Source organism: Pongo abelii, chromosome 1 (assembly GCF_028885655.2).
Source record: "Pongo abelii isolate AG06213 chromosome 1, NHGRI_mPonAbe1-v2.0_pri, whole genome shotgun sequence".
Classification (NCBI taxonomy): Eukaryota; Metazoa; Chordata; class Mammalia; order Primates; family Hominidae; genus Pongo; species Pongo abelii.
The window spans coordinates 5,851,496-5,874,191 of record NC_071985.2 but is presented as its reverse complement, the minus strand read 5'-3'; the positions used below and the strand labels follow the sequence as shown (position 1 = coordinate 5,874,191).

General features: G+C 41.1%; 2 protein-coding genes across 35 annotated transcripts in view; one reads left to right on the top strand and one right to left on the bottom strand.

The window, feature by feature from the left end:
* The window catches only part of CEP170 (centrosomal protein 170), a 130,383-nt gene extending 116,048 nt beyond the window's left edge, over window positions 1–14,335 (bottom strand). For 18 of the 31 annotated variants that reach the window (XM_009247271.3, XM_009247533.3, XM_002809240.5 and 15 more), the window contains exon 1: window positions 13,480–13,668. The gene's annotated coding sequence lies outside the window, so the exon portion shown is untranslated. Of the gene's footprint in view, window positions 1–12,794 lie in introns of all 31 variants that reach the window. The other 13 variants (XM_063724404.1, XM_063724408.1, XM_063724409.1 and 10 more) reach the window with 8 other exon arrangements.
* A 68-nt stretch (window positions 14,336–14,403) lies between these two features.
* SDCCAG8 (SHH signaling and ciliogenesis regulator SDCCAG8) overlaps window positions 14,404–22,696 on the top strand; it is a 265,497-nt gene continuing 257,204 nt past the window's right edge. For 2 of the 4 annotated variants that reach the window (XM_054550178.2, XM_009247821.4), the window contains exon 1: window positions 14,404–14,675. Coding sequence is in view for 2 of the 4 variants with exons in the window: in XM_054550173.2 (XP_054406148.1) it covers window positions 14,609–14,675 (67 nt within the window). In the remaining 2 variants the exon portion in view is untranslated. The remainder of the gene's footprint in view (window positions 14,676–22,696) is intronic. The other 2 variants (XM_054550173.2, XM_002809243.6) reach the window with 1 other exon arrangement.

Sequence of the window (22,696 nt, the reverse complement as noted above, 5' to 3'; positions counted from 1 at the left end):
CCTGTAATCCCAGCTACTCAGGAGGCTGAGGTAGGAGAATTGCTCGAACCTGGGAGGTGGAGGTTGCAGTGAGCTGAGACCGCACCACTGCACTCCAGCCTGGGCAACAAGAAACTCCATCTCAAAAAAAAAAAAAAAAAGAATACAATCCATTTAATACAAAATAAATCAGACTAGAATTGCAATAAGCAATTCATAAGATCAGTTTCAAGATTCATCTCCTCACTTTGAAAGTGAAGCCGTTCACCACCACGGTTAGACGTTCCACCTTATTTCCTTAGAAGACAACCCTTAGTTAAGGAGATCACCTTAAGCTAATGGCTCTTAGACCTGGAATCACTTGCGGAGATTTTTACACACAAGAACACTTCTATGTGTAAATGTATTTATCAACGTCTAGGCTTCATACTTGAAGACTTGAACTTATAATGTAACTGGTAAGGTATGGGTACCTGTATTTTTTTTTGAAATTCTGCAGATTTCACTGTGCACAGATTAAGATGCACTTATTTGTTTATTTATTTATTTTTGAGACAGAGTTTTTGCTCTGTTGCCCAGACTGGAGTGCAATGGCACAATCTCAGCTCACTGCTACCTCTGCCTACTGGGTTCAAGTGATTCTCCTGCCTCAGCCTCCCAAGTAGCTGGGATTACAGGTGCCTGCCGCCATGCTTGTCTAATTTTTGTATTTTTAGTAGAAACGAGGTTTCACCATGTTGGCCAGGCTGGTCTTGAACTCTTAACCTCAGATGATCCTCCTGCTTCGTCCTTCCAAAGTGCTAGGATTACAGGCGTGAGCCACCGTGCCCAGCCAGAAGCACTAATTCAAACAACAAAGTGCTTAATGTTCCATTTTCACACTATGAAAACAAAGTTCAAAGTTTTAATAATATCTAAATGAACACAGAATTGTAGAAGGCAAATTTCATTTTGTGTAGGAGGGTGCCTCTGAACATAAAAATGAAAAGTTAATGAAACACAACTTTTTGCAAGAATTACTTAGAAGTACTAAGGAATATGAATATTTTGAATCACAGATTCGGTTCAGACCAAGTGTTGCAAAAACTACAGGTGTGCTCCACATTAAGACTACAAAACTAGAATGTGCAAAATAGAAAAACCAGACACTAGCAATTTAATCGCCTTATAAAACAATGTTAACAACATCTCTTTCTTTACCAAAATGCTATTATAACTAAAATAATTGCTTTGTGAATTAAAACATGATAAGAATGCTTCACCTTCTATAAAGGTATTTTAAAATATAAAAGAAGGTGATGATATGATGAGAGCTATAAAGAGATTATCTTAACTAAATCAAGAAAATGTAGGCCGGGAGTGGCGGCTCACGTCTGTAATCCTAGCACTTTGGGAGGCCGAGGCGGGTGGATCACTTGAGGTCAGGAGTTTGAGACTAGCCTGGCCAGCATGGCAAAACACCGTCTCTACTGAAAATATGAAAATTAGCTGGGCGTGGTGGCAGGCGCCTGTAATCCCAGCTAATCGGGTGGCTGAAGCACGAGAATCCCTTGAACCCGAGGGGCAGAGGTTGCAGAAAGCCAAGATCTCGCCACTGCACTCCACCCTGGGCGATAGAGCGAGACTCTGTCTCATTAAAAAAAAAAAAAAAAAAAAAAAAAAGTATATATTTCTAATCTCTCAAACGGACTCCTTCAGCTTGGACTGCATGGGGTGACAATACAGGAGGGTAGGGGGAGTGGGCTATGAAGTTGACTAGGAAGATCAAAAAGAAAGAAATAGAAAAGGTATTAGAGCACAGGAAAAGCACAATGTACTGATTTAGAATGCAGACTGGAGGAGGAGACTACAAATTGGGCCCAAGAACAAGAGAGAAAGGAAAGTCAAACATTAGAAATCCTAGTGGCAAAAACAGACATCTGAGAAGTACATGAAAGCAAATGGTTGTCAAAACAGCATTCTTTGATGAACTATTCCTACCCTCATCTTGTTATATTTGAAGGGCAGAGGATGTTAATTTGGAATCGACCCAATATCCACTAGGAAAAGGTGCCAGATTCTAGTGATGAGTTATGTTCTTTTTTCGGGACAGTCTCGCTCTGTTGCCCAGGCTGGAGTGCTGTGGCGCGATCTCTGCTCAATACAAGCTCCACCTCCCGGGTTCACACCATTCTCCTGCCTCAGCCTCCCGAGTAGCTGGGACTACAGGCGCCCGCCACCACGCCTGGCTAATTTTTTATATTTTTAGTAGAGACAGGGTTTCACCGTGTTAGCCAGGATGGTCTCGATCTCCTGACCACATGATCCACCCGCCTCAGCCTCCCAAAGTGCTGGGATTACAGGTGTGAGCCACCACGCCCCGCCAATGAGTTATGTTCTAAATGTTACCCACAATAAACACTAGACCTGCTTCTGCCAGATACCAAACAGTCCCATCCCCTTGTCCGCAGGGTATGGTACCCTCCCCAAAGTTCTAAATTTTACTTTATTTACCTTTCACCGACTTGGATTCTATTTGTTCATACCTCTCCAATTCATGAATTTTGAATCCTTTTTTTTTTTTTTCTCCGAGACGGAGTTTTGCCCTATCACCCAGGCTGGAGTGCAGTGGCGCAATCTCAGCTCACTGCAACCTCCGCCTCCCGGGTTCAAGCAATTCTTGTACCACAGTCTCCCAAGTAGCTAGGATTACAGGCATGCGCCATCACGCCCAGCTGATTTTGTATTTTTAGTAGAGACGGGGTTTCTCCATGTTGGTCAGGCTGGTCTCGAACTCCCGACCTCAAGTTACCCGCCTTCCTCGGCCTGCCAAAGTGCTAGCATTACAGGCATAAGCCACTGTGCCTGGTCCTAAATTTTGAATTGTTGATTCTTTATAGTAGATCCTTAACATTCTGGAATTTGTTATACACCACTTAGAATCATAGACAAAAGGCTAGGCGTGGTGGCTCATGCCTATCATCTCAGTGCTTTGGGAGGCCGAGACAGGAGGATCGCTTGAGCCCAGGAGTTTGGGGCTGCAGTAGGCTATGATCACGCCACTGCACTCCAGCCTGGGCGACAGTGAGAGGGAGGGATGGAGAAAGGAAGGAAGGAAAGAGTCATAGGGTAAAACTTAAAGCAAGGGCTCTCATTTTTTACTAAATAGACCAACACAGAATTCCTCATGTAGGTAAAGAAGGGTAGAGGGAGAGTGGAAGTGGAATGTAGTAAGATATAAAATTTAGAACGAATAATTTACTCCCAGATTTGCCACTAAAGGGTAGAACCTCTAGATCAGAGAAACAATATAAGCTTCCCTAAATAGCTCTTTAGCTTAAAAAACAAAAACAAAATTCAACTTACCATTCTGATTTATTTATTTACTTATTTTTTGGAGACGGAGTCTTGCTCTGTCACCCAGGCTGGAGTCCAGTGGGGCGATCTTGGCTCACTGCAACCTCTGCCTCCCAGGTTCAAGTGATTCTCCTGCCTCAGCCTCCCGAGTAGCTGGGACTACAGGTGTGCACCACCATGCCCGGCTCATTTTTATATTTTTTTAAAGTTGAGACAGGGTTTCACCATGATGGCGAGGCTGGTCTCGAACTCCTGACCTTGTGATCCGCCTGCCTCAGCCTCCCAAAGTATTGGGATTACAGGCAGGAGCCACCACGCCCGTCCATCATTCCTCTTTAAAAGTAGACACCACACACACACACACACATATACACACATACACAGATGCCCTACCCCCAAAAGGAATAACTCAATATCATCTGTGTCAATTTAGCTACCTGTTTACAGAAACACCTAGTTCACCAATACTACTGGAGTGAAAAACAGTATGTTCATTTTTTAACCATCTTTTTTTTTTAATATAATAGTGATTGGTTGGAAAATATTTCAATAGTACATTCGGAAAATGTAAAACTGAAACATAATTAGCCTCAATTAATTTAAGAGCACTTTAGTTAAACACACACAAATACTAATATCTGCAATTTACTTTGAAATGCATCAAAATACAAGATACGCTGATGAATGGAATGATAAATAAATGGCTAGGTATGTGATAAAACTGCTATCGTGTTCCTAGTAGAATCACAATGGTGAGTATATGAGTAGTCATTGTGAAATTCAACTGTCCTGTACATTTGAGAATTTTCATTACAAAAAAAAGAAAAAAATCTAGAATAACCCCCCTGCCCAAAATAGAGAGCTCCTTGTATCTCACACTCACTCACACATACACACACACCCTCAAAAACTTACATCCCAATTTAACTCTAGTGAAAAGAGGAAACTAAAAAACAAATAGTTTAGAAAGTAAAAACTCTGGGCCAGGACCCGTGGCTCACGCCTGTAATCCCAGCACTTTGGGAGTCTCAGGCAGGCAGATAGCTTGAGCTCAGGAACTTGAGACCAGCCTGGGCGACACGGTGAAACCCCATCTTTACCAAAAACACAAAAAAAGTAACTGGGCGTGGTGACATGTGCCCTGTATTCCCAATTACTTGGGGGACTGAGGCGGGAGGATGGCTTGAGCCCAAGAGATCGAGGCTGCAGTGAGCGGAGATCCCCCCACTGCACTCCAGCCTGGAGGACAAAGTGAAACCCTGTTTCACAAAAAGAAAAACAAAGAAAGTAAAAACTCTGGAGAGTTACACAATAAACTGACACAGCAGGCTATATATGACTAAATACATTCTAAAAAAAAAAAATCAATTAACACACTTGTATGTAAAAATTCAAATCACAAATACAATAGGCATGTATTTAATAAAATTTTATGTAGTGAGATTATTTCATAAGGAAAAGGAAATGAGAAATTTGACTATATACATGTTAAAATCTTTGTTGGGTAAAAATAACAAATTTAAAAGGCAATGACAATCTGGGAAAAAATTTTACAGTATCTATTACCCAAAAATTGTTACAAGTGAGGGTAGCAGGGTGATACAACAGAAGTATGGTGATCCTAGAATCTGCTACAAGTGAATATAATGATGAACATTCCTTTAGAAAAATAAGCAAAAGGCACACATACAAGCAATTCAGACCAGAAATACCATGGCCAATAAGCATACTTTTTAAAAATGTTAAGTGTTATTGATAAGAGAAATTTAAGTAAGGTTTTTTTTTTTTTTTGGTTGTTGTTCATCAAAGTGGCAAAACTGTCCAGATTGGGTGGCTCATGTCTGTAACCCCACCACTTTGGGACGCTGAGACAGGAAGACTGCTAGAGCCCAGGAGTTTGAGACCAGTCTAGGCAACAAAATGAGACCTTGTCTCTATAAAAAAATAAAAAACCTTGGCCAGTGCGGTGGCTCACGCCTGTAATCCCAGCACTTTGGGAGGCCGAGGTGAGCGGATCACAAGGTCAGGAGTTCGAGACCAGCCTGACCAACATGGTGAAAAAAAACTTAGATGGGCATGGCAGCCCATGCCTACAGTCCCAGCTACCTGGGAGGCTGAGTGGGGAGGATCCCTTGAGCCCAGGAAGTAAAGGCTGCAGCAAGCCATGATCACACTACTCCACTCTAGCCTGGGTAACAGAGCGGGACTTTGTCTCAAAAAAAAGAAAAAAGAAAGCAAATTTTAAAAAAGATATGTAATATTCAGCACTGATGAAGGGGTGAAGAAACACACAGTTTCATATGCCAGTGGTAGAAGAATAAACTGATATAAACTGGAGGAGGTAATTTTATTAAAAAGTTAGAAAAGGTTTAATTAGTAGAATTCTGCATTTGTATCTGCATTGTATTTTAACCATAATTTGTTGAAATCAAAGAAAAACATTGATTTGCACAGAAATTCAGAGTTAGAAATGTCCATTACAGTGTTGTTTACTTTTTTTTTTTTTTGAGACAGAGTCTCGCTCTGCCACCCAGCCTGGAGTGCAGTGGAGCAATCTCAGCTCACTACAACATCTGCTTCCTGGATTCAAGCGATTCTCCCTCCTCAGCCTCCTGAGTAGCTGGGATTACAGGCCTGCGCCACCACGCCTGGCTAGTTTTTGTATTTTTAGTAGAGACAAGGTTTCACCATGTTGGCCAGGCTGGTCTCGAACTCCTGACCTCAGGTGATCCACCCGCCTCGGCCTCCCGAAGTGCTGGGACTACAGGCGTGAGCCACTGCGCCTGCCCTGGTTGTTTTTATCCTCTTTCTAGCATCAAGCCCTTTTTTCTACCCTCAAGAATATTATAAAATGATGTGCGAAACTGCCTACCGGGATAGAATGCATAGAAAGTAAAAAACTATTCCTACAGACTCAAAATGAAAAATATTTTTATTTGCCAACATAGTTCTTCAAATCTAACACTATCAAGTTGGTACCACACTTGGGGCAATAAGGGAAGGAGACCCCTACCTGCAATTATACCTTTCATTTGGTTTTTACATCTACCTCATTTGGCTACCACAATAAACCTCTGAGGTAGCTGGACTATCACTAGCTTCCTGATAAATTCTTCCCATGAAACAGCATCGCTTCTCCTGTTCAAACATCAGAGGAGGCAGCAGCTGCCATACTCATCCACGTAGGAAACAGCATTGGCCTCTTTATGAGTAAAACTTTGTTCAGGGCTTTAGATTTAGTAGTTGCCAGGGGAGAATAACTGTGAACATTCATGTTGATAAACCAGATTGAAGAAAGGAAATTGCTTTCTCACAGACCATTCAGAAAGAAAGAGGATACTGCCTGATTTCTTATGAAGTATTTAGGTGATTAAAGGTGATACAGGTGACTGATCACTCCTTATCTCTGAAAATACTTCCTTTACTTGGCTTGTGGGACAACACACTCTTCAGTTTCCTCACACCCCACTGGCCACTTTTCAATACTCCTCGATGGCGCCTTCTCTTCTGCTCAGCTTTCCATGTGGAAGTACCAATTCTCAATTCTTGGATCTCTTCTCAGTCTAACTCCCTAGCCAAGAGATCCCTTTAAGTCCACTGGTGATGCTTAACATTTAACTATCTTCAGTCCAAACCTCTCCTCTGAATTCTTGACTTACATATCTAACTGCCTACCTGATGTGTCCACTTGGGTGTTTAACAGACACTTCAAACTTAACATATCCAAAACATTTGACTCTCTAAAGCCAGAAACTAGTAACTTTCACTATGGCCACTACTGTCGCTCTAGTCTAAGCCATTAATGTCTCTTAAACCAGATCATTCCAATCATTTCCTAGCTTATCTCATGGTTCCCAGTGTTTTAAAGAATTCCCAGAGCCATTCTTTAAAAATATAACCCAATTTTTTGGCTTTGCTCAAAATCCTCCAACGAACACTCATAGCACTTAAAATCAACGAATAAAATCTCTATGCAACCTCATTTCCTCCTATAAGCACCTTTTCCTCACTCACCTTCAGCCACAGTGTTCTCCAAATTCACTTATCCCATTCCTGCCTCAGAACCACTGCACCTGAGCAGAATACTCTCCACTCAGATACCTACAAGGCTTGCTTCCTTACCTAATGCAAGTTCTCTGCTAAATGTCACCTCAGAAAGAGGGATTCCCTAACCACTCTAAGATAGTTCTCAAGGTGTAGCATAGTGGATAAAGAGGCTATTTTTTTGTGTCATAGAGGGGACACAAAATATATATTTATATTTGCTTGAGGTGAAGAAAAATTCATGGCCAGGTGTGGTGGTTCATGCCTGTAATACTAGAACTTTGGGAGGCTGAGGAAAGAGGATCACTTAAGCTCAGGAATTCAAGACCAGCCTTGGCAACATAGTGAGACCTCATCTCTACAAAAAATTAGCTGGGCATGGTGGCGCACACTTGTAGTCCCAGCTACTCAACAGGCTGAGGTGGGAGTATTGCTTAAGCCCAGCAGGTCGAGGCTGCAATGAGCTGGGATCCTGCCCCTGTACCCCATCCTGGGCGACAGAACAAGACTCTGTCTCAAAAATAAATAAATAAAAATAAAAAAAAGTTCACTGAAGAATACATAAGAAATAATAAAAATAGCTACTTACTGGATTGGCAAAAGTGGTAACTCAGCAGATAAGATGTAGGGTGAAGAGGTTTTTCATATTATTTCTTTTCAAAATATTATTTGAAAACTACCTGAATGAACACTTGAAAACAAATTTAAAATAGCAGTCCTCCATCACTATCTCTTTACCTTGATTAATTTTTCTTCATAGCATCTATCCTTACTTGACTTTATATCATAAAAGAATTATCCATATCCTCCGTTATATTGTAAACTTCATCTAATTCCTTTACTACTGGAGGATATAATGGTTTTCTCTTTAATTTAAAAAACAAAACAAGGCCAGGCGCCATGGCTCACACCTGTAATCCCAGCACTTTCGGAGGCCTAGGCAGTGGATCATGAGGTCAGATCAAGATCATCCTGGCCAACATGGTGAAACCCTGTCTTTACTAAAATACAAAAAATTAGCCGGGCGTGCCTGTAGTCCCAGCTACTCGGGAGGCTGAGGCAGGGGAATAGCTTGAATCCAGGAGGTGGACGTTGTAGTAAGCGGAGATTGCGCCACTGCACTCCAGCCTGGCGACAGAGCAAGACTCTGTCTCACAAAAACAAAAACAAAAACAAACAAAAAGCCCCAAAAAACAAACAAACAAAAAAACCCATCCAAATGGTTTTCATTATTTTTGTGTCACCTTTCCTCCCAGCATCTTTTATTTATGTAACATTTATTCTATTTATAAATGTGCATGGCTTCGTCCTTGGCTATATTAAGTATATGGCCAGGATGGAGACATAAGAGTTTGGCTTGTTAAATTTATAAATGTCAAAAAGCCAGGAAGGAAAGCTAATCCCTTGGATGACAGAATCATGATTCAAGAAGATCTCAAGTTTTAACTATGGCTACATTCACGGAGATGAAATTTAATAGGGGGCAATGGTAAAATACTGCTTTAAAAACATCATCTGTGTGTTTATACACAATGGGAGAAATCTAGCTGAGTTTAAAAATGTTGATTTATGTTGACTACATCAGTGGTTTCCAGACCAATTTTTCAGAAAACAAATTAAGAATCAACATAAGGCTGCCAACTTTTTACTGGTTCATTAGGAACACTAAAAGAGAACAAAACGCCATGACCAACATCAAAAGAAACAACACCTATCATTAATTAATATGTGTTCCTAACACTATCATTTTTAATAAAGGCCATTTATGAACATTAGAAAAGGAGAACAAAATCTCGAAAAATAATCCCTTGAATTACATAAATATAACTTGAAAAGCCATGTAACATTTCTCTCTCTCTGTTTTTTGCTTTGAATTAGCAGAGATGACTGTTGTTAAAGAGTTGATACAATTTTAGACTTTAAACACAAGTGTATGGCTTGAAATCAGGAAAGGGACAATTTCACTGCACTTTGCATTCAGACCATAACTGCAGAATTAAATATGGAAACAAGATCAGAACACAAAGAACAGCACTGACAAAACTGATTGAATCCAGCTGAGAGATGTGAGAGATGGCAAAGGAAACCATATGAAATTGGAGGTGTTTCAACATTTAGACATGAGAAAATCTAGCTAATATATTGAGAAAAACCTTACTTCATCTTACTCCTAAAGACTGAATTGCAACCAATGGGAAGAAGTTATATAGTAAAAGCAACTACTAGCTCAATTTAAGTGAGATTTTCCTATTACACTTTTTGGAAGCTACAGAGGTTTTCCTATGTCCAGGGAAGGGTTTGTGGAGAAGCTGGACCCAATAACATCTCAGAGATATTAGTAGTGGGTGGCACATTGTATGAGTTGACTTCTAAAGTTCCCTTGAACTCTAAAATTTTATGAACCAGAGTAAGGAAATAAGTGGTACCCTTTAACTTACTAAAAAAGATGAGTAGAATGAATTTTGGCTTTAGCCAAAAAGACAAAGGTTCAATTATAGGCCCTATCACTTAGGAATGTGCAACACAGAGGGCAAAGTTATTCACTAACTCTATGCTTCAAATTTTTTCAATGTGTAAAAATAATACCTTAATTTAGAAGTTTGTTGCATAAATTAAATACACACACACCACACACACATAAACTTCCTGGCACTTAGTAAATGTTCAATATTTGGTAGGTATTATTCAACGATTCAATAAATACTGTGTTTCAAAGGGTAATATTTTCTAATCATTTATTAATTATGGATATACTTAAAAAATAACTTGTTCTCTGCTATGTGTCATTTGTTTTTCAGACCTCAACAATGCATGCTTGGGATTCTTTTCCACTTCTATACTTTGTGCAATTCCTGTTTGCATGTAAGTAGATTTTATGAGGTTTTCTTTAACCTTGCTTTTGCTGTTTTGTTTTCCCACCTTTATTTGATATAGAAGTGGGCTTTACCAGTAACACACATTGGCTATGTCACTGGCTTTGGCTAAAACATTTCTGCTAAACTGGACAATATATCCAGTTGAATCAACCACACTACCAGACAGATGTTTTTTATCTCTCACGATGGCTAACTCACTGCTGAACAATCCTTCATGAAATTTTTGAGTAAGTAAATCAAAACCTAGGGTATTTGATTCGAAATTTTGGTTATTAATGAAATAAAGATATTTCTTCCCATCAAAAGTATCCCATTTCTTAATGAAACAGATCAACAATGAACGCTCCAGTCAATATTATCTACTCACCCAGCATTCTTCAAACGGCACGTAACTGCTCTTTTGTTATACTTCCAGAATAATTTGCAACTGTACAGATATTTTAGTTAGCAATTAAATATCAGGTTGTCTGTCAGATACTTAGTTGAAGAGTACACTGCTTAACATCCCAGTGTTTGGGACAAATAAGAAAGAAAAGTCTTTACCTATTAATTAGTATAGAAGAAATATTTTTCATGAAGAGAATTTTGTTGAATAAAAAACATTTTAACAAAAAAGCTTAAGCATATACAATATTTAGTACTAGATGAGCATTATCTAATTGCAATCAGATACAATAATAAAACTAGTTCTTTTTTTCAGTAGATAAAAAGGAACAAGAAATTGATACTTAGAACAAATCAAACAAATCACGAAGCACAGAATTTAAAAAAGTGCCATAACAGCATTAATATGCAGAATGTATGCTAAGGTTTACAGTATAAATTTCACTATTCTAATGTTAAAATAGGGAACAGGCAGATTATTTCCATACAAAATAATCTCAGAACACAATGAAATTTACCAGTAAAATACATTTAAAGCATGATTGAATATAATTCCACATACCGAAAATTAGTTACAGACTTTTAAAGTTGAAATTTAAGATAAATAATAAATCCTTTAAAGAAGTCTATTAAAATGCAACGTAAAATTAAACGATTAAAATTATAAGGGAAGAAAAAAGCACTTTATGACAAAATCAACCCAATATAAAACATAAAGTTAATATATCTTAACATGTAAATTCTAGTTTAAGTTGAAAATAATCACTAATAACTCATTAATGATTACAACTCATTAACTGTGGCAAAATAAACATCATAGGTTCTTGTTATGCGGAAATTTTATTTTTATCACAGCCTATAGAGTTGATCATCATACTATTATAAAATACTATTGATTTTCAAGAAATAATATTAAAACCTACCGTTAAGTAGCTACCATTAGGTAGTAGGGAAAACACTGTAACACTTCGTTTTTATGAAAAGCACATGTCAGGACATCTTTCCTCATTTAGTAAGTTACTTTATAAAAGTAAAGGTCCATTTCAGGAGAATTACTACCTTTACATCACAAAGGCAAGAACTAGATTAATAACCGTGAGAATCAAGTTCAGTGATAGTCACAGCCTACTCAAGGAGCACACAGAGAAGCTTTCTATACATTTTCACAACGTAAAAGGGCTAGGGGGACACAGGAAAGATCACTCTGCAGAATGGACCTTGAGTTTCATTTGGCTCTGCCTTCCATTAACAGTCTGGCTTGGGCAGACAAGTCAGTTAACTTTCTGAGTTTTAGTGTCTTCCTCTGTCAAGTGCACTTGGGCTCTTCCGTGTTATCTGCAAAGTTAGGAAGAGCTAAAGGCAGCCCTAGTTTTACTTTTTAAAAAATAATGACAGAAAAATACATAAGTTGCTATTCATCAGTGTACTGTTTCCAGAGCTGAATTCCTAAGTCTCTGAAGCATACCCAGTTAGGGTTATACCAGTGAAGATCCAGATACTATAGTCATAATGTCACTCTGTCCTCTCCCATTATTCCTCCACCTGCTCCTCCCCATCCTGCTTATTCTCTCTTCTGGTGTGTTTTAAGAAGCAACGCCAGCAAACGGCTGTATGCACTGTAAGCTTAAGGATGAAATATTTTTAAAAGATGCATTTTCAATCAAATGTATCATCTGCTTCGCCAAAATCCTCCCAAATGGCTGAATTCTCATTAAGAGAATAAAAATGAGTTAACAACTTCGGAAACAGAAATGTACTGGGCCAGTTGTTTTGTTTGTTTTACTTGCTTAAAAAATAAAGGGAAAGATGTATCTATTCCCTCAGGAACATAAATGCATTACCCGCCCAGTGAAAAAACAATTCTGCTGGTTCATTTCCCTGACACAACAGCTTCGTTGTCAGGCCCTCTGTAGCCCAGGCTCCAACGTCACCTAGTAATTTTATATTGATCACCTTGGCAGTGCTTGGACTCCAGCAAGCATAGTCCCTGTCTTCCTTACATTCCTCAAAATAAATAAATAAATAAATAAATAAATACATAAATAAAACTCTACGAAACACCACCGAACAGAGATTCTGTGACTTAGTATACAAATCCCACGTCTTCCCGCCCTGTGTTAGGCAGCTGCAAATGTTATTTTTTCATCGCTTGCATAAAATGGAAGAGAAACGTACCAAAACCCTATATTTGAATCCTAGGACAATGAAGCCGACAGGAAGCCACTCTCTCCTCCCCCGGGTTTACTACCGAGCCAGAGCCTCCGCGGGGTGCAGTCGCCTGGCAGGGTGCATGACACCGCGTCTTCCACGCCCTCCCAACGCGTCCAAAAGGCTGCTCGCCTGACCTCGCCAACAGCCTCACACCCCAAAACCAACCACACAAAAGGGATCGGCCCGGGGAGCTGCTCCAATCGGGGAAAAATCCCTTCCCCAGCGGCAGCGCAGCCATTCCCTCCAATGCTCCGCCCGCACCCCTCGCAAACTGCTACGGCGGAGGGGGGAGGGCTGCACAAAGCCAGGGGAAAGCTGAAAATGATTCAATGCACTTAGGGGATGCGGAGGCGGCGGGAAGGGGCTCGGGAAAGCCGGGGGGCCGCAGGACTGGAGCTCCCGGGGGCGGCGGGTTGGGGGATGGGAAGGGTGGTCCCGTCAAGCCCGGGGTCCCAGGCGGGCAGAAGGTGGGGGTGGCGGCGCCGCGCGGAGCATCCGGGAAGCGCCCCCTTCGCGGTCCAGCCCCGCACCCCCGCCCCGCGGCGGGCCGCGCCCGAGTCCTCGCCGCAAACCCGAGGAGCAGGATGTGGAAAAGCAGCCGCGGCGGCGGCGGCGGCGCCTACACCGAGCAGCCGATCGCATCACTTACCCCTTACCGTGGAGAGAGGGACCGGACGGGGGAGGCGGGGCGCGTCGCGTCCCGTGAGTCTCTCGCACGCCGTCCTCCCCCCACCTCGTCGTCGTCGTCGTCGCCGCCGCTGCGGTCGAGCTCCGGGGCCCTCAGCTCCGCCGGGCAATAACGTTATTCCACACACGCCCCACACATAGCGGTAACGGCAAAGAGCGACTGCCTAGTGCGCAGGCGCCTCGGGAAAGGGCGAGGAGCCGGACCCTATCCCCTCCTCCTGGCCAGTTCCAACGATCCCTTACTGCGCAGGCGCCAGACACAGACAATGAAAAGGGGTTGTGCGAGGGTCTCACCCACACGCTTTTCCAGCTTGCCCACTGCGCAGGCGTGCCCCGAAAGACCAGCTTGAACAATGAAGAGGAAGGACCTCGGCGTTAGGTGGGACCGCAACCAACAAGGACTACAGTTCCCAGCGGGCAGAGCGCCAACTCCAAGTGGAGGTCCGGTTGCTGGGCATGCTAGGAGTTGTAGTGTCGGCCGCCTTTACAATCTAGGCTGTTTGGAAGATTTAGAGCTTCTACTTCTTGAAGATTTATTCGACCGTTTTAAAAAATCTCGCAACTGAAGCAGGGTTCAGAGTTTACTGTCTGCGTCCTTGAGTAGCCTAGGGATCAACTGCTGCATATTAGCAAATTTCGAAGCGTCAAGGCCTTCAGTGAGCCCTTTCTGTCATTTGGGTGGTCCAGGCAGCCGAAGAGTGGGATGGTGGCGGGACTAAACCAGGTTGCTGGGTTGGAAGAAAAGGGCGGGGCCTGCAAGCCTGTCTCTTGGCAGCAGGCTCTGGCAGCCAAACCGTCCAAGCTAGCGCCTGGAGCGCAGTGGTTTCTGGGAATTGTAGTGTAGCTGGAAGGCTCTCAGAATTGTGGAACTTGCAGGTTCTGAACGTGAGGACTACAACTCCCGACGTGCAAGGCGAGGGCCAGTGGGTGGGAAGAGCCCCCAAGAGCTCTGTGCGGGATTCTAGGCTCCCCTGTGACAGCCGCGGCAGGAAGCAGGCGGGCGCTCCCCGGCCAGAGGCCTGTTGTTCTCGGAAGGGAGAAAGCTGGGCATTTCCCCACGTAACTCCCAGCTCTGGGCCTAGAGTGTGTGCATGGCGAAGTCCCCGGAGAACTCTACCCTGGAGGAGATTCTGGGGCAGTATCAACGGAGTCTCCGGGGTGAGTTGCTCCAAACCGCTGTCCCTAGCCCCGAGGTGCCCAGGGCCTAGTGGGCGGGAGCAGACCAGGTGCGTTTCCTAACACCTGGGTTCTGCCCCGTCCAGGCTACAGAGGAGCAAGATGGATGTTGCTGTGGTCTTTTGAGGAGGATGAAATAGTTTGATTTAGTTTTTACAGTTAAGCAACGATGTTTCCTCAGATTCCCGTAGTTACCTGAATCAACTCCTTGATCTTAACTTGGCATCTTTCTTAACCGGCGACAGCAGAAACTCTTGGATAGCTCTATGCCATTTTTGTTCAGTTCCCATGCGTTGCTATTTAATCCAATAAAAGTCTGATTCACAGTTTTTACACATTTAAATTATGGCACAGTGGATTGAATGTGATTTATGGGATCAGTGGGGGGAAACACTAATAATTATTTTAATCACAACAGCCCCCCTTTAATTGGTCTAGGCTATTTACATACAGTAAATCATCTGCAGCTTACACCAATCGTATGAATATTTTACACATGGGGAAATCGAAGCTCAGAGAGGTTGAATTACAGGCCAGAGCCCACACAGCTGGTTAGTTGCAGAGCCAAGTATTATCAGGCTTGCCTTCAAAGCCTATGTTTGTTTTTAGCAATCAAGCCATAATTACTATTATCAAAACCTTATTAATTTAGATTTTCTTACCACATTACCCTATGAGCAAGTATCTGTACAAGTAATGTCTGTATTTATTTTCCTTTAAGCTCTGTTGGACTTAATGTCTGTACTTTTAGATGGCGCTGTCACCTTGGACAGCATATATAACATCTAGAAATTTCTATTCTGTTATAATGGAAGTTATGGAATTGTCCATAGGGTTATTGTAGGGAGCAAATGAAATAATCCCCATAAACAGTGATTTTAAGACTTCTTAAAATGTTTACCTATAGTAAGAAATAAATTTTATATGGGACATATGTGTACATATAAACTGTAAGTTTCACTGAAGAATTTTTATTCTACTAAATGTAATAAACTCTGCTTTCTATTCTGTTGCATTTTCATAACGCTCTAGGTCATGACTGTTTACGACATTTAGAATACTAAGTTATGAAGCATATGTTGTTCTGCATAATATGCCTACTATGTGTCAGTGCCTCCTACTATGTGTTAAGCATACTAGGTGCTAGGCATGCAGTAAGGAACAAGACAAAGTTCCTATCCCCATGGAGCTTCTGGATTAGTTGGGGAGAAAGACAAAAAAAAAATAATTATAGATTACTATGATAGAAAGTAAGGGTAAAGATCAGTGCTTACTAGACAAGCACTCATTAAATGTTAATTGTTATTTATACTTGTTACTTAGAGCAAAGTGAAGGTTTTTCAATATTAGAAAGTTTATCTTCTCATGACTCTAGATTTTATAAGGGTTACTATGTATTGTTACATCTGTCAATTGTGTTACAAACTGTCGACATTCTCAGTATTCAAACTGCAGGAGTAAAAAAATCGGTTTTTAATGAACACCTTCCTCAACCTACTGATGTTTCAAGATCTGTTAGATACAAAATAAGCACTTCTAACTTTTCATTTGGAAGCAAGAAAAATACTTTGCACAATGATATGAGTAATTGTAATTTTTAAGATTAGCAAAAATTTTTTGTTTTCATTGAAAGTTTTTCCTGATGCTTCTCTTCCTTTGACCTTATTTTAAGTCTTTTTATAATTGTTGGAGGCTATTTAACATTAGGCATTTTGATGCAGTAAAGGGGTTCATTTTAAATTAATGTTATAGTAATATGTTTAATACGAGTGGTACTGCTTTCAATAATTACAGAAGGAAGAGTTTTCATTCAAGGATAATACATTTTAAAATTAGTTTGAAATAAAATTTAACTTTAGTGTGATAACAAAATAAGGTAGTGGAAACATTTCACCAAGAGCAAATACAAGGGATAGAAAAAGTTAAACAACTTTAAAAAAAAGTCATAATTTTAACAGTGAATCAAGAAATGTAACCTGAAATGTTTACGGGTTTTTCAGGACATATCATTTATTTAGTAGCACTTTTATTTTTGTATGTTAGCTTATATAACAGCTTCTGGAAGGAAACAAAACAGAATTAACCCTGAACTTAAGTACAGTCAGAAGTTCTTCACAAATATAAATTGCTATTTTTGAGTAGTATAATTTATTTATTTATTTATTTATTTATTTATTTAGAGATGGAGTCTCACTCTGTCATCCAGGCTGGAATGCAGTGGTACCATCTCGGCTCACTGCAGCCTCTGCCTCCTGGGTTCAAGCAACTCTCCGGCCTCAGCCTCCCAAGTAGCTGGGACTACAGGCACGCGCCACCATGCCCGGCTAATTTTTGTATTTTCAGTAGAGACTGGGTTTCACCATGTTGGTCAGGCTGCTCTCGAACTCCTGACTTCAAGTGATCCGCCCACTTCAGCCTCCCAAAGTCTGGGATCATAGGCGTGAGCCACCACACCTGGCTGATAATTCCCTTTAAAGTATTCTGTTCCTTAATAAACAATGCTGGAGTTATGTGGAAATTCCTTATTTTGAATGTGCCTAATAATTTAAGAATTGTATTACTATGTAGTAAGATAAAATGCAGTTTAAAGTTCTATGTCTTACTTTGTTTTGTTGGTTTGTTTGGTTTTGTCTACCCACCATTACTTCCCCAAATGCCTTGCGTAGTTTATGATTAATGGAAGCCTAATAAACAGTCTTGGTCTTTCCTCACCGGTTATTCCTCTAGCTTGTAAATAACTGCACATGTAGTCAGTACTAATATCCCTTCATTGATATTCAGCTAGGAAGTAGCCGCATAAAAATGCAAAATGCTTTTCCTATTTTCCGTGATCGTACTTCCATTTTAAAAAGATCTTTTCCTGGGGCCGGACGCGGTGGCTCACGCCTGTAATCCCAGCACTTTGGGAGGCTGAGGCGAGCGGATCAAGAGGTCAGGAGATGGAAATCATCCTGGCTAACACGGTGAAACCCTGTCTCTACTAAAAAAAATACAAAAAATTAGCCGGGCGTGGTGGCGGGCGCCTGTAGTCCCAGCTACTTGGGAGGCTGAGGCAGGAGAATGGCGTGAACCCGGGAGGTGGAGCTTGCAGTGAACCGAGATCACGCCACTGCACTCCAGCCTGGGCGACAGAGCGAGACTCCGTCTCAAAAAAAAAAAAAAAAAAAAAAAAAATTTCCTTATTTCTTTAATGTTGGTACTATTATGGTATATCAAAATTTGAAGTTATAATGTGAAAACTGAGTCACCATTTACTTTCATGTTTTTAAAATGAGGTTGGGCGCGGTGGCTCACGCCTGTAATCCCAGCACTTCGGAAGGCCGAGGCTGGCGGATCACCTGACGTCTGGAGTTCGAGGATAGCCTGAGCAATATGGAGAAACCCTGTCCCTACTAAAAATACAAAATGAGCCAGACGTGGTGGCAGGCACGTGTAACCCCAGCTACTCGGGAGGCTGAGGCAGGAGAATTGCTTGAACCTGGGAGGCTCAGGTTGCAGTGGGCGGAGGTTGCAGTGAGCTGAGATCGTGCCACTGCACTCCAGCCTGCGCAACAAGGGTGAAACCCTATCTCCAAAACAAACAAAAAAAGATCTTTTCCTCATTTCTTTAATTTTGGTACTGTTATCGTATATCAATAATTTGAAGTTGTAATGTGAAAACTGAGTCAGCGTTTACTTTCTTGCTTTTAAAATGAGATCCTTGCCTCATTTTGACCCTGATGATCTTGGAGCAGCTCCACATTCACCTTTCATCCATTCCCTTACACTTTTCAGTGGATTTGCTGTTTGACTTCTCTAAAGATATCTCTTGCTTTGGGTCGCCTATGCCCCTTTACAAGATATTGAAGACATTTAATGATTCTTCTTCAAAACCAGAGTTCTGGCAGAAAAACCGGAAGGCTTTGTTGCCCCCACAGATCTGTTGTATTATTCCTACATAGTAAATGGTCTGAAAGTTTCCAGTGTGGTTAAAAGTGTATATATCCTGGGTATCCTGGGAACCACAGAATTTAATCTAGAACTGGAAGTGATTTGGGAGGTCTCTTGGCAGTAAGGTTAGGTGTTCATTTACTCTATGGGTAGTTATAATTCAACACCCACAGAATGGCCGAGAACTACATTTGTAAGTGGGCAAGATAGCACATGCCCCTTCTCTAAATTCAATACATCGTTGTATAAAGCCAAGAGGTATGAAATGAACTATTTCATAGCCAAGAAAGGGTGAAAAAAAGCCACAATCACAGGCAATCCAGGCTCTATTTTAAGTACTGCACACTTGAGTGTAAGGGGATATCAGAAAGGAGAAAGATTGCTAGAAACGCAGTATCTTAGCCTTAATAACAGAATCATGTCTCATCTCTTGCTGCAGCGTTGGGAATAGATAACAATTTTACCAACAACACCTATATACATGACTCACCTATTCACCTCATTCCTAGCCACCTTTGCTTGAGTGAGTATAAGGAAAAATGAAACAAATTTCCTGTATGACAGGAACTCATAATTTTCTACATACATTTTGCATTCTGGTTTTACCTTTTTCTTTCAATGTTTTGGTGTTTCAGCCTTTAGATGAACTTATGGGAAGAGTGTGGTGGAGTCAGAGGAGAGAATGTGGAACTAGGAGCCAGGTCACTGAACTTACTTTTGCTTTGCTGACAACCATCTGTGTAACCTTAGGCAAGTGAAAGAAACTGCTCTTGGATTCCCGTTTCCTCAACTGTAAAACGAAAAGTTTGGACTGGATGTGAGAATTATTGCCTTTAGGTGCCAAGCAAATGATCAAAAGGTATGATGGAGTCAGTGGAAGACATTAGGGAAATGATGAGGCTTATGGCCAAATTGGGCAGTTTCTGCTTTTTCTAAAAACATTTCAATTTCTTTCTTGCTCCCTCCCTCTTTGCTTCCTTTTTTTTCTTCTCTCTTTTTCCCTCTTTTCCTCCCTCTTTTCTTCCAAGAAGGAAGCCAAGCAAAACACACCTAGAGCCTGATTCCCCTTTAGACACCACTCTCTGACCCTTTGATCATTAATGTTCCTTCCAACAGCACTTGGTTGGACGAGATGAATGATAAGGGCTATGTTATTGTCTTATGGAAATGAGAGTAAGGAGTTGAACCAGGTACACAAAAAGTGAGAGGATGAATATGGGAAGAAAATATATAATCTCAGGGATGGGCCTTGTCTTTATGAATTGATGTAGTTCAAGAAAACCAAAGATAAGGTTGGCTTTCTATGTTTTGCTTGTATATGATTAGCACATCTATCCAAATCCTGCAAAGTGGCTCACAATTGTAGAAGGGCTGTGTTAGTCTTACTAGCCAACAATTTGGTCAGTGTATTAGCCAGCAGTGATATCATCTGGCTGTCTTAAGAAAACATATGTGTAACTCAAATAAGTATTCCTGTTTTCTTGTAAAACTTGTATTTCTTTTTTCTTTTCTCAAATATTTTCTGGATTTTTAAATATTATTTGCCATATACACTATATAGGAATATACACACATAAACATGAGGGGTTTTTTGCCGATAAAATTCAAATTATACATATTCATTTTTTGTTTTATATATTCATGTGGCTTTTCTTTTTCTTTTTTTTTTTTAATCGCAGCTCACTGCGACTTCCACCTCCCAGGTTCAAGCGTTTTTCCTGCCCTGCCTCAGCCTCCCGAGTAGCTGGGTTACAGGCACGTGCCAACACACCCGGCTAATTTTGTATTTTTAGTAGAGACGGGGTTTCTCCATATTGGTCAGGCTGGTCTCCAACTCCCAACCTCAGGTGATCCTCCCGCCTTGGCCTCCCAAAGTGCTGGGATTACAGGCATGAGCCACGGTGCCTGGCTTTTTTTTTTCTTTTGAGACAGGGTCTTATTCTGTTGCCCAGGCTGGAGTGCAGTGATGCGATCTTGGCTCACTGCAACTTCTGTCTCCTGAGTTCAAGCGATTCTCCTGCCTCAGCCTCCCGAGTAGCTGTGATTACAGATGCCACCACCACGCCCAGCTAATTTTTTTATTTTTAGTAGAGGCAGGGTTTCACCATGTTGCCCAGGCTGGTCTGGAACTCCTGGCCTCAAGTGATCCACCTGCCTTGACCTCCCAAAGTGCTGGGATTACAGGCGTGAGCCATTGTGCCTGGCCTCATGTGGCTCTTCTTAGTGCCTTTAACTTTTATGATCTTTTATTTTACTAGAACTTAAAAGTACAATCTCAATTTTTCTTTCCTACCACTGATGAGATAAAATCGGCAAAAGACAGGATTTAGCAACCAGAAAAGAAATGAATGTTCTACAAGTAAATAGTCATCCCTGGAATAATCTAAATCAAAGCTATGTTTCAGTGTTAGGAGATTGTAAGGGTACTTTTTCATGTTCTTTGTCAGAAATAGGTATAGAGTAAGTTTTTTTCAAACTATTGAGATACTGAGAGTAATAATATTCTCTCCTGGGATGTTTAAAGACTTATGATCTGATCACATTGCCAGTTTGTGCTAAGATTTTCACCATTTTACTTGATGATAACTCTTATCAGAGTCCAAAAGTAGACAAGGTAGCTAGAAATGCCCTTGTGCACTGGCTAAAGCAATCCTGATGATCGCAGAACTTCATCAAAGCCCACTGGATACTTAAAGGGATGGCCTTAGGGCAAATATTGCTTTTAGGCCCTGAAACAAAATTAAGCTAAATATGAATTCTGAGCTCTTGCTTCTGATGGATATAACACCTATTCCTGACACCTGGATCAGATGTGTCCCATCATGGCACTGTCGGTCTCAGCCTGTGTCCTCCCCACCAGCACTCCTGTGGCAGAATAGCTCACTGTCATGCTCATTTTCCATCAAGAGGCGGCAACAGTTACAATGTAATGTGGTCAGCGTGATAGCAAGTCTCCCCTCAACACTGAAAACTCTTGTTTTATTGATCTTGTTTTATTGACTTGAAAACTGTCTTGCTTTATTGATTTTTTTTTATTGTCACAATTGGGGGTGGAGATGAGTGCTGCTGGCCTCTAGTAGGCAGAAGCCAGGGATGCTATTAAACTGGCACAACACAGCCCCTTCCAAAAGAGAATTATCAGGTCCAAACTGTCAATAGTGCTGAGGTTGAGAAATCATGATCTAGAAGTACAGGCTTTGCTCGTAGCCCTTGCTCTGCGAGAATCCTACTTTACAGTAATTACAAGCAAGGATATACAGATTGTATTTGCTGGTGATTTTACCTATGTTCTTTGCCAGCCTGGCTAGGTTTACTTCTTTTATCAGTGGAAAATGACAGGTGCATCAGTCCTCTCCATTGGTGCCAAAGAAATACCAGGTGTATCCCTCAGAATGCATATAGCCAATCTCCTGGATTTGCCAACACCCACATATCTTTAATGATCTTCCAGACATTGCTTTCTTAAGATGTTTACATTCTTTATCAGATTATCTTTTACTCCTGGCGCCAACCACTTTAGCATGTTTTCAGTTATTAGAGTCTTAGGATAGTATTTTCTTTGAGATTTAAACAAAAAAGTATTCTACATAGTACTTCTAATCTCTTTCACAATTCTAATTGCCTTTCACAAAGCCAGCATTGTCTGATTTTTCGATTCTGCTGTTTATATCTTGGTAGTGTTACCTGTTGGTCCTCTAGTAAACAGTGACAGCAATCTTCTGAACTAGGCTGAGGCCCAGTCAAGTGTGGATAGACATGTATTTCTTATCTCACTGTGGTTTCATTTTTCTGCATGTCTGCCCTAATCGAAGCTTGTGCTGGGAGCTGCAGTGCATCTCATATCTTGGCCTCGGGAGGAATGGTTCATTGCATATTTTCTCAGAGACAGCTGGGCGCTTCACAGGGAATGGTCCCCCTCCCTGTCACCAGGGCAATTCTCTTTCACATCTCCCAGGACAGATGGAGAATGAAGAAATTAATAATTCATAGTGTGTATTTAAGTGGTGATTCTTCCTAGACTGAGATGTACTTGCATTTTGTTCAAAAACATCTTGATGAAGAGAGGCCCAGTG